Source organism: Corythoichthys intestinalis, chromosome 1 (genome assembly GCF_030265065.1).
Source record: "Corythoichthys intestinalis isolate RoL2023-P3 chromosome 1, ASM3026506v1, whole genome shotgun sequence".
Lineage (NCBI taxonomy): Eukaryota > Metazoa > Chordata > Actinopteri > Syngnathiformes > Syngnathidae > Corythoichthys > Corythoichthys intestinalis.
Window position 1 is genome coordinate 82,504,287 of NC_080395.1, and position 18,900 is coordinate 82,523,186.

At 37.9% G+C, this 18,900-nt stretch overlaps 1 protein-coding gene and 1 long non-coding RNA gene across 13 annotated transcripts in view; both read left to right on the forward strand.

The window, feature by feature from the left end:
- The window catches only part of LOC130919886 (two pore channel protein 2-like), a 94,242-nt gene that overhangs the window by 9,153 nt on the left and 66,189 nt on the right, over positions 1–18,900 (forward strand). For all 12 annotated transcript variants that reach the window (XR_009064036.1, XM_057842522.1, XM_057842513.1 and 9 more), the window contains 2 exons: positions 12,274–12,326; positions 13,855–13,931. Coding sequence is in view for 11 of the 12 variants with exons in the window: in XM_057842522.1 (XP_057698505.1) it covers positions 12,274–12,326; positions 13,855–13,931 (130 nt within the window). In the remaining variant the exon portion in view is untranslated. The remainder of the gene's footprint in view (positions 1–12,273; positions 12,327–13,854; positions 13,932–18,900) is intronic.
- Positions 14,706–17,782, forward strand: LOC130919935 (uncharacterized). The gene is made up of 3 exons (XR_009064038.1): positions 14,706–15,182; positions 15,438–15,515; positions 15,752–17,782. It is a non-coding gene; the product is annotated as an uncharacterized LOC130919935 (long non-coding RNA).

Genomic DNA, 18,900 nt, shown 5'->3' on the forward strand with positions numbered 1-18,900 from the left:
TTTTGTGCATAAATTACCGTATTAGGGAGCCATGTGCAGATTGCCTATGTAGAGTGACGAGAGTAATATGACCGTATTAAACAGGCGGATGTTGTAGATTATGCCTTTTTTTTCCCGTTGAAATTCATAGTGGGGCACTGAAGATAAATACTGGGGCACGTGCCCTAGTGAAATATGTCTTGCGACTCTCATGATAGACACACAGGTGAGTGAAATGACTTTGTCCGTTTTTTAATTTTTTTTTATTCATGCTCGTCCATCTTTAACAACGAAATTACTATACAAACAATGAAAATATTAATACATAGATTAGGTTTTTCAGCAATTATATGAATATTCATAAATGATGAATATTTATTATTAGTAACTAGACATGTGCCAATTATCGGTTTCAACGTATACCGTGGTATGAAAATGTCAGGTTTTCAAAACTGCAAAAAATTTCCGTCACACCGTCCATAAGGTATTAGCTATTTTATATGTTCCGAAAACGCATGGAGAAATCCCTCGTTTGCAGCTGCAAGGCTCAACCCTCCCTCACCGGTTGTTGTTCAGTGTCAGTGAGTCAGCTGTGCTACACGATGGCTGGAGGAGGTGAAACTCCTAAACTTATTCCCCCATTGAAGGGATACAGGGATACTTCAGCTAAGGAAAAGTTACAGACGGCCGCGGCTTAGAAAAGGAGGGCCAACCGACATGTCAACATGTTTGTAGAGGGCGGCTGCCAAGGAGTCCATACCTCCAATATGATTTTGCATTTATAAAAATTTATGGTTAGTAAACACTGTCATGAATGTTTCCCACCTGATACGAGAGTTAACTCCAGTGTGTTTAGTGTGTCTTGCGGTGTGTTTTTTTTTTTTTTTCTCTCTGGCAAATGTATGTGTTGAGAATGATGTAAACATGATCCAGTGCTGGCCAAAAGTATTGGCACCCATGCAATACTTTTCCTGCAATTTTTCTTTTCCGTCCAGATCTAGGGAGGTTAGCCACAGTGCCATGGGCTTTACACTTATTGATGACACTGCGCACGGTAGACGCAGGAACATACAGGTTTTTGGAGATGGACCTTGAGATTGCCCATGCTTCCTAAAAATTTTGCTTCTCAAGTCCTCAGACAGTTCTTTGGTCTTGTTTCTTTTCTCCATGCTCAATGTGGTACGCAGAGGTACACAGGACAGAGGTTGAGTCAACTTTAATCCATTTTAAATGGCTGCAATTTTGATTCAGTTATTGCCACCACCTTTTATGTCCCACAGGTAAGTAACAGGTGCTTTTAAGTACACAAATTAGAGAAGCATCACATGATTTTTCAAAGGGTGCCAATACTTTTTTCCGGCCCATTTTTGGAGTTCTGTTTAAAATGATAATGATATAATTTTTTTCCCATTCTCTTTTGTGATTTTTCATTGCAAGCAAAATCAATTAAGATATTACTACCAAAGCATTTGTAATTGCATTCATTTTCTGGGAGAAATTGAACGTTATCTAACAGAATTGCAGGGGTGCCAATAATTTTGGCCAGCACTGAACAAGTCATACACACGTGCTTTTTATGGAAAATAATTCAATAACTTTTGCTCCGATGGTAATAATGTTGAGCTGTTGCTGTGGGTTTAGGCTCACCTAAACAAACAAACAATTAATTTAACATTATACCTATGTTCCAATTTGCTAATATGTTTGAAAAATAAAAATCCTGTTCAAGGGGATTTTTTTTTAAACCCAGATATCTCAAAAGTAACACATTTTAGAGCTGTAATTGTAATACCATGAAGGTCAGGGTGTCCCCTAGGATTTTTTGAAGCTGCGGTGGTGGGCTGGATCGTAGTCGGACCGCCTCACCATGTCGTGCCACGGCAAAATTGCATCATATCATGACAAATTAAATTTTTTTTCACATTTTGTTACCCAAGAAGAACCATAACAAAGATCTATTTGAAATATTTCATTAGCCAGGCTAATGTCGTAGCTCTCAGCTACGGTGCATGTACGTAAAATGTGTACCTGTTTACAGCATTACCCTACGTAACAATACGACTTTTTTTGCTCGTTGCAATAGTACTACTTACATCTCGTAGTCCTTAATGTACTACATTAACACAACAATACTAGTCCTTCTGTTAATGGACCAATGGCGTAGGTTTGCATAGGGACGTTAGGAACACAACACTAGGAACTTTTCTGGATGCTCAAATTGTCCCCACCAACTTTTAGGCAACCTTATTTGCATTATATAATGAGTTCACTTATAGAGGTCATTTAGATTGTCTTCATATGTTTTTGTAAGGATAGAATTGACCCTAAAATTATTAAGTGAATTACTTTCATTATGTTCAGACTTACAATGACACCTTTTTTTCCCCCTCAAACGCACGTTTGATTGGTTGATGACTAGTTGAATTCCCTTGTTTTCAGTGTAAATCTACTCGAAATAAGTGAAATTATCTGCCAGTGTTTCAAGTAAACTTTACTCAGATTTCTTGAAATTAAAAAAAAAAAAAAAACAGCTATCTGAAAATGATCTCAACTCTTATTTTAAGCAAAAAGTGAGTATATTTAATCTTAAAAAAAGCTTTTTTCTTGTCAGAAATGTTCTTCTGTAAAGAAGTGATATTTTTCAAAACATTTTTTGAAATCATTTTCCCCCTTGATTTTGGTGAAAAATGACCAACCTTTAGATGTATGGGCTTAATAAGAACAAATTGTAATATTTGCCTAAAGTAAATTGAATAATCTGACCCATTAATCTGTTAACTAGTCTTTAACACTCAAAACAAGATGGAAAAAATTATTCGAATAGATTTAAGAAAAATCATCAGATTGAAACGTAATAAATTTGCAGTGTGAAAGTTAGTACAAGTCAATGCAGATTCATTTTTGCATTGACCATTTAGCCTATCAATTAATTAGGTTCATATTGGTGAGAAATTAAGCCCTGACCCCCGTTCACCTAATCAGTTTGGTTTTATTATTGTCCTGTTCCCAGCAAAAAGTGTACATGCAGGTTATGCTCCCCACCAATATTGAGACCAAACCTACGTCCTTGTAATGGAGCCATTTCTAGGTGTAGGGGGAAATTCTAATTGCAGTGTAAAGAGTTTTACTAGTTGCGGTGAGAAGGTGAATAGTTTTTGTTGTTGTTGTTGTTCGTGAACTACTTTTCCACACAAACGCACATCGAGGTACCATTTAGCTTAGCAAAGAGAGGTATGAGAGACTTTTTTGAGTGTCCCAGAGCTCGTGAAACGGGGAAAAAAAGTTCATTTATCAATGTTTTGTCAGCCGCGATTGCATATATCCGTCCGCTGTAACAGCCCTGCATTTTCTGCTATTGAATGCGTTGTTGACACATTAGCGCGGCGGCACCCTGACTCGCCGCTCGGCGCAAATTCATTCAAACTTGCCTTTCCGTCCAAGACGGCCGTCCGCTGCTCAATTTCGCCAAAAAGTCAGATCCAAAATACAGTAATGCCCCGGATGGGGGGAAAAAGGACAGGAGTCTGTATTGGCTTAGCCACTTCATTGTGGCAACAATAATAAAGAAAAAGAATAACAAAATAACGTCGTGCTTACGCGACATGCGACCGCTATCTCCTTCTCGCTTCCTTCTACATCACAGCTTCCCGTCCGATCGTCACTTTTTAAGGTGGCCCCATATAGTTACGGATATTACAATACACAATGAATAGGTTGCCGCTGAACCCTTCACATTAGGCTGCCGTTAGTTTGCCTTAAAAAAATAAAAAAATAAAACATCTCTTTTGCACGGCGTGGCGGCTTTTATTTTATTGTGGCGGTGTGCCACAATATTTAATATGTTGGGGAAACCCTGGTGAAACCGTGATATTTTGGCTTAAGGTTATCATACCGTCACAATATCATACCGGCCCATGCTTAGCTTGGAAATGTGTTGCACCATGTGATATTACAGTGTACAGTTCATGACCGCGTGCGCCACCTAGACGGCAGTAGCTGCATGTTGCCCATACAGTCCCATCCATCCACAGCCATTTTTACCACCGCTCTTGACAATATTTCTTCCAGTGTTTTATAGAAAAACCACTTCATCCTTCACTATCATCGAATGCTTTGAATCATTACACTCTCATAGCTCATTTTCGGCTCCATAATATCCCATCAAAGCAATGTCAACAAGAGAAATGTTGCTATGTCATGTTGGATGTTTACATAGCCTTGTCGGTGTTTATTTTGAGGAGGACGAGCCGAAGAGGTATCTCTCTTTTGTCCCAAAGCTCAGGACACTGAAAACAGAGGTGAATAGAATAGCCAAAAGTTTAACTAAAGGAAGACTAGGGTTCCTTAAAAATAATATTACTCAAGTAAAAGTAAAAGTAGTCATCCAAAAAATTTAAAAAAAAAATCCCTGAATTCTTTATAGATATGGACGTAAAAGAGTATCAATTCTTGGTTTAAAGCAAAAAAAAACCCCCAAAAAAACAGGCAGTTAGCATTTATTTTACGTATATATTGAGAACTATGATGCCAATGCAGTAGCGGCTAATGCCATTGATTTTTTCCACATTTCAAAATGCATGCATAGTACGAAAAATATAATGATTACCTTGAATCCTCGAACAAATCACTCTTGAGACAATCCTTCCTATTTGTATGCAGTACAGCTTTCATACTTTTTCAAGAGAAATACAGCGTTAGATTGCAGTGTGCGTGTTTGTGAATAGCTCTTCTTGATGTGGGCGGCCCCCTACTTGATGGCGAGGCGCAGTGCATGACCGATCTGACCCATCAATACCATTAGAAGTCTATGGTTTTCTCAGCACAACGCTATGTGAACTGTTGTTTTTATATTTTACTTACCTATTACATGACTATATTAGGCCAAAAATACACACAAATATCATTGATTTCAGACTTGAAAAATCTACAGAAATGAAATATAACCTGTTCAAAGAGCACAAGTGCCCTGTAATAGAGAAAACATATTTCCCACCATGAAATTAATTCTATAATAGCTCCTGTTTTCTGTTATCTATTAGTGCCAAACAAGGGCGTGGGTTTGGTCTCAACATTGGAAGGGACGGTATAACGGCATAACCTGCATGTACACTTTTTGCTGGGGACGGGACATTAATAGGACCAAACAAATTGGAGGAACGCAGGTCAAGGCCATATTTCTCATGAATATGAACCTAATCAATTGATAGGTTGAATGATCAATGCAGAGTAAATCTGTATTGACTGATACTAACTTTCATATGTATTGGTTCAGGTGATACACCGTTCAATGTAAACCTTTGTTATAGGGCTCCAGCTATCGAAATTTTAGCAATTGAGTATTCTACTCAAAATTCAACCGATTCGAGTAATTGGATAAAAATAATTTTTTTAGGCAAAGTAGCAATTAGAAATATACATGAGAAAAAAAGACAACTCATCTAACATTGAACCATTTTTAGACAATCAATGTCTTTTAGATGTGCATTGTTGAAAACAGCCAACATTTGCAAACTCAGATGTGACGAGAAAAATAAAACGACAAATGCACTGCTTCTTATTCTTATTTCTTACCTATAAATGTTATTAAGCTGTACTTTAAAATCCCTGCACTCACTGTTGTCCCTAAGTGGAATTTGTTAGGCACCCCTGGTCTTGAGCCTCGCTCTAGACCACCCTCAGCATAGGCACCCTCGGTAAATGCGACCTAGGTGGTTGTGTTTGTTTCCTCCTTGTGTGGCTTTTCCCTCTACTTGCCCATTGATTTAACCTGTTGTGCCTGCTCCTTGTGTATCCACCAATCTACTGCCTCTTGTGTCACACACCTGTGCCTCATTGTCTTGTTACCCCTTGTCTGTGTAATTAAGCTCCCCTTTTTTGTTCAGTTCTCATTGTTCATGTCTTCATTTGAGCCCCGCGTGTTTCTGTGCCCTCGTGCTTCATTTACCTGTAAGTTGATTTGTTAGCCTGACTTTTGTTTGCGTTTATGTTTTTGGATCCCCCTAGTCTTTTTTATGCACTTTGTTTTTCGGTAACCTCAATGAAATCATTATTGCATTGCCTGTCTGCCTCGCCTCTGTGCCATTTCCATGCTTTTGGGTGCACACCGCCTGCCTGCCCGCAAATCGTGACCAATGTTCCCTCTAATTTTTCATGTGTGAGCAGACACACTAGCTGCCTAAGCACACTGCGGACCACGGTGAGCAACATCAGATGTGTACACGGTGGCCACACACCAGTATCATGCCTGTTCAAAACCTCGGATCATAGCAAGTTACATGGCTTATTGAAAGAACCAAATTACAGCAGCAATTTTCATTATTTTACTTTAAATATAATTGATTTGGCCCACTTAAAATAAAAAATACCAAAATCGTGTTGTTCACGAGATGTGTACTATGTTATGTGAGAGTCCTGCTTTAACCATAGCAAGAGGTCCTGCTTTAGCCTATAGGTAAGGTCCGGTTGTGGCATGGGTGAGTTATAAAATGAAACAAAATGAACAACCACAATGGGAGTACAGTATATCAAACTCTTACATTAAAACCATTCAGGCAATAAAGACACTCAAGATTCGTATTCTCCGTGTCTGACCAACTACACTGCAAAAACACACTTACTTAAAACGAGTTAAATTCCCTTGTTTTCAGTGTAAATCTACTAGAAAAACAGTGAAATTATCTGCCAGTGCTTCAAGCAAATTTTACTCAGATTTCTTGAAGAAAAATAGCTAGAATAACCCTCGTGAGGATAAGCGGCTCGGAAAATAAATGAATGAAAATAAGCTTAAAATACTTTAAGTGGGGCAAATAAGTATTTAGTCAACCACTAATTGTGCAAGTTCCCCCACTTTAAAATATTAGAGAGGCCTGTAATGCTCAACATGGGTAAACCTCAACCATGAGAGACAGAATGTGGGGAAAAAAAACAGAAAATCACATTGTTTGATTTTTAAAGAATTTATTTGCAAATCATGGTGGAAGATAAGTATTTGGTCAATACCAAAAGTTCATCTCAATACTTTGTTATGTACCCTTTGTTGGCAATAACAGAGGCCAAACGTTTTCTGTAACTCTTCACAAGCTTTTCACACACTGTTGCTGGTATTTTGGCCCATTCCTCCATGCAGTTCTCCTCAAGAGCAGTGATGTTTTGGGGCTGTCGTTGGGCAACATGGACTTTCAACTCCCTCCACAGATTTTCTACGGGGTTGAGATCTGGAGACTGGCTAGGCCACTCCAGAACATTGAAATGCTTCATACGAAGCCACTCCTTTGTTGCCCTGGCTGTGTGTTTGGGATCATTGTCATGCTGAAAGACCCAGCCACGTCTCATCTTCAATGCCCTTGCTAATGGAAGGAGATTTTCACTCAAAATCTCTCGATACATGGCCCCATACATTCTTTCCTTTACACAGTCGTCCTGGTCCTTTTGCAGAAAAACGGCCCCAAAGCATGATGTTTCCACCCCCATGCTTCACAGTGGGTATGGTGTTCTTCGGATGCAATTCAGTATTCTTTCCCCCCAAACATGAGAACCTGTGTTTCTACCAAAAAGTTATATTTTGGTTTCATCCGATCATAACACTTTCTCCCAGTCCTCTTCTGGATCATCCAAAGGCTCTCTAGCGAACTTTAGACGGGCCTGGACGTGTACTTTTCTTCAGCAGGGGGACACGTCTGGCAGTGCAGGATTTGAGTCCCTGGCGGCGCATTGTGTTACTAATAGTAGCCTTTGTTACTAGAGGTGTGCAAAATTTCCGATTCTTAGATTATTCGCGATTCGGCCGTGGAAGATTCGAGAACGATTCACAAACATCCAAATTCCGATTATTGAAATATGCCAAGTAAAGCGGAAGTACAACACACTCAGCGCGCCGCGCGGTCGTCGGGGCACAACGAGGAAGAACGCAGCGAGAGTAGCTAAACATCATGCTTCTCATTACCCGGCCCCTCGGGTAATGCCAATGCTCAACTCACGGCTCTAGCTCAACTCATGCCACGAGATAAAAAAAACACAACAACATACCTGACTGCTGCCGAAAAGCTGCTACACAGTACGTCATCCACATAATGTAATGGTAGATATCATTTATATAGGACTAGATGCACCATTGATTCGGTAGCGTGAGCAGCACATCTACAAAAAGCTAGCGTTAGTAAACGGCCGCCATCTTAAAGCTGTACACTTCCCTGCAAGGCTGTTGTAGCGAACCTTCCAAGTAAACCTAATTAACTTTTTATCTAAAATACTCCTAAATCGGTAAAATATTGACTTGAATCTATCTTTAAAATAGTTTTAAAACTTTCACATGTCGAAAGTAGACAAAAGGGAAATTATGGAATAACGGGAGCAATTTTAACAACTTTAACAGTTGATTCACAACATTAAATTAATTGAATGTAGTTTAAAGCTGCTGTTACAGAATGGGGACTGGAGTTTTTTATTTACTGTTATTTTTGTATATTTGTTTACTGCTATATGTTAACTTGATACTGAAATAGTAGTTTGGTTTAGCCTGAGCGGATTTTTGAAAAATTTTGGAACTAATGTACAAAACATTTAATTAAAAAAAAAAAAAAAAAAAAAGGAGGGGGTGTGCATCAATAATCGTTTTATAATCGAATCGGAGCCTCTGAATCGTAATTGTAATCGAATCGTTAGGTGCCCAAAGATTCCCAGCTCTATTTGTTACTGTGGTCCCCGCTCTCTGTAGGTCAATCACTAGGTCCCCCTGTGTGGTTCTGGGATTTTTGCTCACCGTTCTTGTTATCATTTTGACGCCACGGGGTGAGATCTTACATGGAGCCCCAGATAGAGGGAAATTATCATTGGTCTTGTATGTCTTCCATTTTCTAATAATTGCTCCCACAGTTGATTTGGAGGTTGTGGACAGGTGTCTTTTATACCGATAATGAGTTAAAACAGGTGCCATTAATACAGGTAGCAAGTGGAGCCTCGGTAAACCTCGTTAGAAGAAGTTAGAACTCTTTGACAGCCAGAAATCCTGCTTGTTTGTAGGTGACCAAATACTTATTTTCCACTCTATAAATTCTTTAAAAATCACACAATGTGATTTTCTGTTTTTTTTTCTCCACATTCTGTCACTCATGGGTGAGATTTACCCATGTAGACAACTACAGGCCTCTCTAATCTTTTCAAGTAGGAGAACTTGCACAACTGGTGGTTGACTAAATATTAAAATGCCCCACTGTATTTTAGGCAATGAATTAGTATATTTAATCTTTAAAAAGATTTGAAAGGTCAGAAATGTTCTTAATTCAAGAATATATATTCTGCGAAACGGTATTTGTAAGCATTTGTTTCTTGGCGAAAAATGACCAAATTTTAGATGTATAGGCTTAATAATGGTAAATGGTGTTAAGCATAAATAGTTATATTGGCTTAAAGTCAGTGGAATCATCTGACGCATTAATCTGTTAATTAGTCTTTAACACTCAAAGCAAGATGGAGAAAATTATTTAACTAGATTTGAGAAAAAATGTCTGATTAAGACGTTATAAATTTGCAGTGTATACAGGGCAGGTTAAAAAGAAACGACACAAAAATCTCACTCAGTTTCACCGCTTGTTCTTCTGTTTGCACATACTCTGACAGCCATTCCATTTTAACAGAACCGCATTTCTTTTTTACATTGGCTTGATAAGTGTAGTATCGCTGCCCATTCCTTTCGCTATGATGACGGGTTAGCATTTGTCTCTCTTAACTCTGCTGTTGTTAGCTAGCTAGCTTGCATGGTGCGTATGGACAGGGCACATTTGCACAACACTGTCAATGCTACGATTGGCTGTGTAGTGCAAGTGAAGTGAACCGTATCATATTATTGGCTAGACACCTGTCGCTCATCGGGTTATGTTGCAAAATGGTACAGAAAACAATTTTGTTGGTCTAATTAACTAGATTATATCAGCTCTAAAATGAGATACTAATTAATACTGTAGCGCTTGCAAAGATTGGCAGTGGAATGTTGCTTCAGTAAATCAGTACAGGAGTCAGGCTCACTTTTCTCCACCAATGGGAGCGTCGCACTGCCGAATCAAACGCACCAATAGGAGTGTTGCGCTGACATAGCACAGCAGTGCTGACAATTGGCCTAGTAGCGTTGCCGTATTGAATGCATCAATCGGAGTGTCGCGCTGACACATCACTGCTATGCTGACAAACAGTAGTCCTATTGACGCTACAATATGTTTCTGTTAAATTTTATTTTGTGCTCTGAGTATGTGCGCGATTGCGCACTAGTGCGTATGACACCAAAAAGCATGTTTATTTCATATTTCACGTGGTGTTTTATGCTCCTGAATGAAATGGACCGCTTGGATGTGTGTAGAAGGGATCGTTTTATATATTCAATTTTTGAATCCCGCACCATGAAAATGAGTGACTTCCAGCTTCAGTCTCGGGTTTAGGACAAATGCAAATGTGAAGTCTCCCGGGTCAGCATCTCACAATATAGTATGGCTTTATAGCATGCAGTTGGAGTGCGGATTCATCTGATTTTGCGGATTAATTCGTTTATTTTTCGCATCACCCCAGCCAAACGGCTGCAGAAAATTGTTCCTGCACCAGGGAGAGGCTTGTGAGCCTTTTTGGGTTTCAAAAGGTACCCGTTCACCGTGGATACTGGTCAAAACAAGCCCTACTACTGTGGGACCATTGGACTTACGAAGAAGTGAGTAAATATCGTATTTTGTATTATGTCAAATACTGGGATCATCCCACACGTTTTAATACGGAGGTGGATTGCATTTTGTAACTGATTGTCCAGAATGCCACTCGGCCGACGACTGGCGGCTTGTTTGCACACCCCCTGCTATACTCGGCTTATTGCTCTCTTTGTGTGCCCAGTGTTCTGTCAAATTTTCAACCCCAACAGAAATGTCAACATTGTGTTAAAAATGGCTGCGAATACAGCGATTACAAAGTAAACACTCCAAACTTTCTTTCAATAAAGGACTATTTACTTAGGTTTGATCATGGACGGACATGAACAGAAGTTCTCCTCAGACATATCCTGCCATGTTAGCTGCAAAACAACTGCAAGCCGCTCTCTTCGCCGCGTAGTAAAGCATTATTTTACGCCATATTCGTGTTGACCACGTGGCAGCTACGCGCTCCTCCGACGTCGGCCGGTTTGTCCGGTGGTCATTGTCCAGCTGCTTCCCCGTAGCAGGGCAACGGGTTGTAACTTGTTCGCCGCCGGGTGGTTTGACAATCGGCGAAGCCAATCAACAACCCCGCTGCCGTGTGATATGATCCAAGCTAGTTTTGTGTGATTTTTCGCTTCGAAAAGCGAAAATAAGACTTTGAGACGTCACTCTGTTCCAGTTGGCATGTCGGCTAGCTGTCACGCCTCTTGGTTTGTTTACATTCTCCTAAGCCGGGGCAGGGAAATGACAAAAGCTCGACTAACTACGGTGGCATAAAATATCGTTAGGGAGGTGCGACAGTAAAGGTGAAGTCGACAGTTTGGACCATTGTGGAGTAATTTTGCCATGTCGTACTGAATAAATGCATTTTTATTATTTCATATTCCATTTACCACAATACTATTATTTGTCATGACCATACCATTTATTTAGCAGTTGGGGAAAAATACTTTGATAAAAAGAATATCCTGTAAAAATATTGGAGAGACTGAAACAATGACATATTGCGGCTCTCTTCGTCTTATTTTCCTCGTTATGAATAAGTCCCTCTCAATGGGCTAAATTGTAAATCAGATGAAACCATGACCCTGCCAACGTCATCCACCTGTTGGGGACGCTGGAGCCCTATAATGCTAGGCGTGACTAAATGGCGGATTAAAAGACTAAATTCTCGTCATCTGCGCTTTGCCAAATTGTTGTTTAAAGTAAAATCGTCTAAAAACATGATTCTAATTCACATAATATCGCTATTTAAGACTCTTTTTATCCTGTCGTACGCACTTTAAAGCGAACATCGATCATGACACATCCCTGGTTTAGGGTGTACCTTTGCCTCTGTCAGCCAAGAGAGGCTCCCTTTTACCCCGAGCAATTTAGGACTTGCCCCAATATGAATTAACAGGACTTCTGATGTTTAAGTAGGCAGAAATCAAACTAGTCAGACCAGTTCCACACAAAACAGACATTTCTATTTATCTTAGTAAGGAAGCGTTTCGTGCTTCCTATTAGTCAGAGAACCTTATGAAGGTAGACAAGTTGTAGGAACACGTTACCTTTATTTTTGGGAATAAGTGACGGTATACTTCTGAAGCAAAGATGGTACTCTCACAAAAAACTCTCCCAACAGATGATGACCTCTACATCCAACAAGCTGTTGTCCTCATTGAAGATGCAATTCAGGTAATTAAAACTTTTCAGTTTTGAAGCCTTGATCAACTAAAATGAGGGCATGAACATAAAAGATGGACTGTTGATTGGTTGGGTCCGACCATATTTCATATTCAAAATATATAATACCATTCATGCTAGCTTGAGTAATGCTACATGTTACACTCTCTTTTTTGTTGTGGAAAGTATATTTTTGCTCAACCAAGCTTTTATTAGACCCTACGGTACACAACCCCGAGCAAAAAGGTATGGAATCACCAATCTTGCACAAGCACTCACTCAGACATTTTCAGCTTAAAAAAAAAAAAAGAAATAGTTCAAAAGTGCAACTCTTTAGCATTCAGAAACAGAAAAAAATAAAAATAAAAAACATTGTGGTGGTCAATAAATGTTTCTTTTATAGAGCAATTGCAGGGAAATATGAATGGAATCACTCCATTCTGAGGAAAACAATATGGAATCATGAGAAACAAAGAAAGAACCATCAAAACACATCTCTAGTATTTAGTAGCACCACCTCTGGCTTTTATGACAGCTTGCAGTCTCTGAGGCATAGACTTGATGAGTATTCTTCATCAATTTGGTGCCAACTCTCTTTGATTGCAGCTGCCAGATCATCCTTGAAGGTCGGAGCATTGCTGTGGACAATTTTTTTCAATTTCCAGTACCACAGGTTTTCAATAGGGTTGAGATCTGGGCTATTTGCTGGTCATGCTGGATGAATCTTTCTCCAAGGTATACTTTAACAGTTTTAGCTCTGTGGCATGATGCATTGTCATCTTGGAAAATGACAAACATATTTTCAATTGAAGGGATAAGAAACATTAAACATTAAATTATCATTAAACATAAAATTTCAATGTAAACTTGTGCATTTATTGAAGATTTAACCACAGCCATCTCCCCAGTGCCTTTGCCTGACATGCAGCTCCATGTCATCAAGGATTGAGGGAATTTTGATGTTTTCTTCAGGCAGCCATCTTTGTAAATCTCACTGGAACGGCACCAAACAAAAGTTCTAGCATCATTACCTTGTCCAATGCAGATTCTTGACTCTTAACATTTACTGACCACTACAATGTTTTTTATTAATTTCTTTTAGTGTTTCTGAATGCTAAAGAGTTGCACTTTTGAAGTAATTCATTACTTTTTCAAGCTTTTTATCTGATATTGTTCTACATGATAAAATATCTGATTGCGTGCTCGTCAGAGACTGGTGATTCCAGACTTTTTGCCAGGGGTTGTATATTCAAGCAAATCATTTACACGGAGCTATTTTAATCATTTCCACAGTAGTTTTCTCAATTAAACTTGATGAGTATTGATGCCCAATGTAAAGGTAAATTGTGGTCATATTTTTAAGGCAGAAGATATACTATTTAATATTACATTCTTTTACACTTTCCTTGCTCAGGTGTAGTCGAAATATTTTTTCCCCCTGCTACACTTAACGATATCCTCCATGCCTCAAATGTCTCCTTTACTTTGAAGTTGTTGTTGTGCAATGAACAATTCCACATGTTTACTTCCCTGCTTCCAGTATCGCTCCATTAACCACCGGGTGGATACAAGCTCACTTCATCTATATCGCTGGTACTACGCGAGGATATGCCAGTGGTCAGTTCAAACCTCACTGTCTTCACAATTGTAATGACATAGTCGATCCACTTCATTCAGTTGAGAATTTAGTTACAGCCAACTGCTGTTGATTTTTCTTTTAAATACACACTAAGCCTTTTTTTTAAGAGGTAAGATTTATGGATCAAAAGGTGTCGTTTTTTTAACCTAGCGTTTAACGATTAATCGATTAACCCGAGTAATTCGATTAGAAAAAAGCTCCCATTTGATTTTGCTGCTTCGAGGATTTGTTGAATTAAACTGGTTTAGAATGGTAGTAAAATGGTTTGTTTTGATAGTGTTTGCATTTACTTTAATTGATTTGGGTGGATTTTTTTTTTTTATATGGAGGACTTTCACGATAATGTGTTGCTCACAGGCTAAAAATAACAACTTCAGGTCGTTCTCTGTCCTGCGGGGGGGATTAGGAATTGTGGTGAAATTAACACATCACAGGAAACAGTGAAATGGGCAGAGGACACATTAGAATAATGATTTCATTATTTTTTTAGGATTTATTATTATATGTACTGTTGTTATTTTGTTTTTTTTTTCTTGGATATTTTTTTGAATACTGTTATCACTGAATCTGATTTGACATTTTTTTCTTGATGCCCCAGTCCTACTTTTGGACGTTGCGACGCCCCTAGCATTTGCCTTGCTCACCCTATGGACTATGGAGGACCAAAGCTGCCAAAATTAAAAATAAAAGTAATTAAAAATAAATCAATAAAAGGCAAAATATAAACGACTATAAATACAAAATAAGAATTAAGATACAAAAACTAAAACTAAATCCAAAAATAAATATGGAAATAAATAGCTAATTAAATAAAAGTAAAAATAAAAATGAATATATATACAAAAATAAGAAATTACATTAAAAATGTAAGAATAAATACAAAAATAAATGTGGAAATAAATACAAAAATAAATATATTGATTGAAATAAATGTCAATCAATAAATAAAAGCGCTTTGCCTTATATTTACTTATTTCATTGTCAGCGCCAACTTGCAAGTGGAAATGTAATTCAAATGAGGGGGCGTTCCTAAGGGTGCCATGGGTTGAACTATTCGCTTATTGGTTGATCGACATTCGATTTCTGAAATCTACTAGCCATGCCTGCCACAGATGACAGAACGTGGGTCTGAAAGTCAGGGAAACAGCCGACCTAGTTTAGTAGTCCTACTTGGTGAGAAGTGAGAGAATATGCATTATCCACCGCCGAATGTCAAAGCATGGTATAAGGTGAGTTTGTATGACAGTGGCATATTTTAAAATGAAAACTTGGTTATTCGTATGGCATGCTGCACTCTCTCTATATATATCTGACTGCTACTGGTATCAAAGCTACTTGTAACTGCTCCAGTGTAGCTTAGCAGAAGTTACAACTAAGTTCTCATGAAAGCAAACGATATTCCTGCTCACCATAACATTGTTTTTAGAGTCTCTGACTTGAATAATTCCACTGACATCGCAACGTTGGGTGCTGGGTGATTACAGGGATCCCAGGATCTCATCCAAATTCTGGGTTCAGAATGATGCAAGGACGTCTCAGGTTCCGACGTACAAAGGTTCAGAGTAAGTGAATGTCGTTAATAATTTGACTTGGACTATAGTTTCATTCATTCAAATGAAGTGTCAAGAGGAAATATTTGTGTTAAAAAAAAAAAAAAACAAGCCGAATCATGACTTTGCCATCAGGGTTAAACCATTTTGTTATTTCAAGTCCTGTTTAAACACTAGAAATTACTTCTTCAGCTTTTATGCAATGCAACTTTTTAAATTGCAACTTGTTTTCCTGTTTTTTCATGGAGGACTTCGTGTGCAAGAATCCATGCCACGTCTGGATCCACCGGGAATTGTCCGCACACTACAACTACAAACTGTTCGCCGTAGATGATATTCTGTGCCAGCCCCCAACAGTCAAAGTCATAGCTATGGCAACCATAAAGTCATAAATTAAAGCTCTATATTGGGGGACTCGGAAGGAAGTACAAAAATAAATTAAGACCATATTTTTTTCACCCATTTTGGAATGATAAACCCATATACAGTATAATATAGACCATTTTAAATTAAGTTTAAATATTTCATGCTTTTATTATTTATTACGCGCTAGGAATCTAATTCATTTAGATTTGAAGTGCTTTCGCTGCCAGCCTCTCCCAGTCAAAAATTGATTGGATGTCTAGCGCTGTCAATGGCAGCCAATAAGTTAAATGTTGATGTTTATGGCTTGCAAAAATAAGAAACCGTAAAATTTTATGTCTCAGAATTAAGAAAAAAAAATTCTGGGCCCTGCAACACATTGTCTGTTATTGCAGAAATGTTGGTATAGTTTTAGTTGCCACTTCTGGGAGATGATTGGATGAAATTTTACCCATCAAAATCAAATTATGAGGTGTGGCACGCCCTCTTTGCTTGTTGGCTCTTTGAAAATGGCTCAACAAGTTCAACTTCAAAAGGGATAATGTAAAGTGCACATTTCTAATCAAAAACATAACATTAAAAAAAAAAAACAATAAAAGCATGAAATATCCCTGACCAAAAAAGTTAAATAAAATTATATAAATGCGAACACTTTCACAGTCTAGGGCTAGGCACATACAGATGAGGCTAATCAATAACTAAATTTGCCATATACGATGTGTGCATGTTTAGTTATATTTTAGGACTAGTTGGTTCAACTTTAAGTTACATATTTGCAGTTTTATGTGATGGTCCACATGGTCATCACCCCCATGTCGATGTCAGTCCCAGAAGTGCAGCTGCGACAGGCCTCGACTCCTGAAGAAATTCAGCAGATGTCAGAATTTTCTAATGTATTGAATGTCTACAACGAGACTATCCATCCTGCGTCAAATATTTGGACTTGTTTTAAATGACAGCATAGAATGTTGGTTGTCGTTGATGTGACAGTACCTCAATAATGTGAAGAAACAATAAAGGCAATGATTGTTTTTCTGCAAAGTAATATTTTATTGATGACCAGTGTAATACAATACAAATGATAAACAGGCAATTGATGTACAAAAAAGGACTTCCAGCACAACTAACTCGTTCATCAAAAAAATTGTCCACTGGACACCAACATGAGCCACTTAAGGTCAGTAACTTTTTCCCCTAATACTGGCCAACTGCTCACCATCAGCATTCCCTGAAATGTAAATTTATTGCGTCTTCGGGGAGCTTTAGGGTAAAAAAAAAAAAAAAGCACGTAGATAAGTGAGGACGAGAGATGTCTTATTGTTGAGGAACGACACCCCAACCTTCCTCAGAAGTATCTAGAAGAAAATAGATGACAACGGCAAAATAGTATAATAGATTAGCTATGAAAGCATTAAACGAGACACCAGCCGGTGCAAACAGTCTCTCGGAGCACCACACGAACTTGAATGTGTGAATTTTGCTTCACTAAATTGCGCTAACGCTAAACTATTCCTTGTGAGTTTAATGTTGTTAGCAGCTTTATCCATGTCCCGCCTTGCCTCCCCTTCCTGAGACCCAATGCAAGGTATTAGTTTATGGAAGATTATATAGATTCAACATACCTCAACTGGACTTAAGTAAAAAGTTTTTAAAAAAACACACACCAAATTACCAATTTAATACGTACCTTGTCCTCATCCAACCGATTGCCAGCATCCCGTAGCCGCTTGGATTCCGACCTTCTCGTCTCGTCCCATTATTTTACGAAGCAAGCAAGCAGCAGGAAGGCAGACATTACTTCGTCGATCGAGAGGATCACTGAACTGGCATGTCGATCGACCAATGGGTGAATAGTTCAACACATGTAGTACCGCTCCCTCATTTGAATAACATTTCCACTTGAACGTTGGCACTGACAATGAAATAAGTAAATATATGGCAAAGTGTTTTTATTTATTGATTGACATTTATTTCAATCAATATATTTATTTTTGTATTTATTTCCACATTTATTTTTGTATTTATTCTTACATTTTTAATGTAATTTCTTATTTTTGTATATATATTCATTTTTATTTCTACTTTTATTTAATTAGCTACTTATTTCCAAATTTATTTTTGTATTTATATTTAATTTTTGTATCATATTTCTTATTTTTGTATTTATTTTCATTTTTATTTTGGTTTTTATTGATTGATTTATTTTTATTTTTATTTTGAATTTTGGCAGCTTTGGTCCTCCATAATGGACCGCACGGGCCTGACTTGGAATGTTAAAAAATTGCACTTTGAAAACCGTATAGTGATATGCTAGAGAGCCTGTCTCCAACATACCGGCCTCTCTCTTAAGTATATAATAGGTGGTATAAAAAGTATGTTGTGATAAAACTACTCTTACAAGTAAATTTTTCTCAAAAGGTTACTCAAGTAAATGTATTCGAGTAAACGTAATGCGTTACTACCCACCTTCGGAGCTAATTATTCAATTTGTGCTTATTACACGAAGAATAAGACACCGGGGGCCCATACTTTGGCATGCAAAGGTTTCAGCTCTTTGAACCCAAACTGTTATATTACAAATTACACATACAACAAGATTTTGTCAGCAAGATTTATTTAATTATTTATTTATTTTAAAGATGAGCAATAGTTGGTACTGTGCAAAAATGACTGTATTGTTAAAACAGTTTTTGTTTCTAATAATTTGTCATTTTATCTGACCATGAAAAAGTCCAGAAAAACTCAATTCAAACTTGCTAAAACACTTTTCTGCCTTGGGTTTGAATAACTTTAGACGTATATATACAGTGCCTTCCATAATTATTGGCACCCCTGAAAAAGATGTGTTTTTTAGCTTCTAATAATTTTTTAAAATTCAAATAATATGGGACCTTAATGGAAAAAAAGAGAAAAATCCAACCTTCAATACAAGTGCATTCATTCAGTGGGGAAAAAATCCCACATTAAGAAAAAATTATTTGACATCAAATAATGTGTGTCACAATTATTAGCACCCCTGAGTTAATACTTTGTA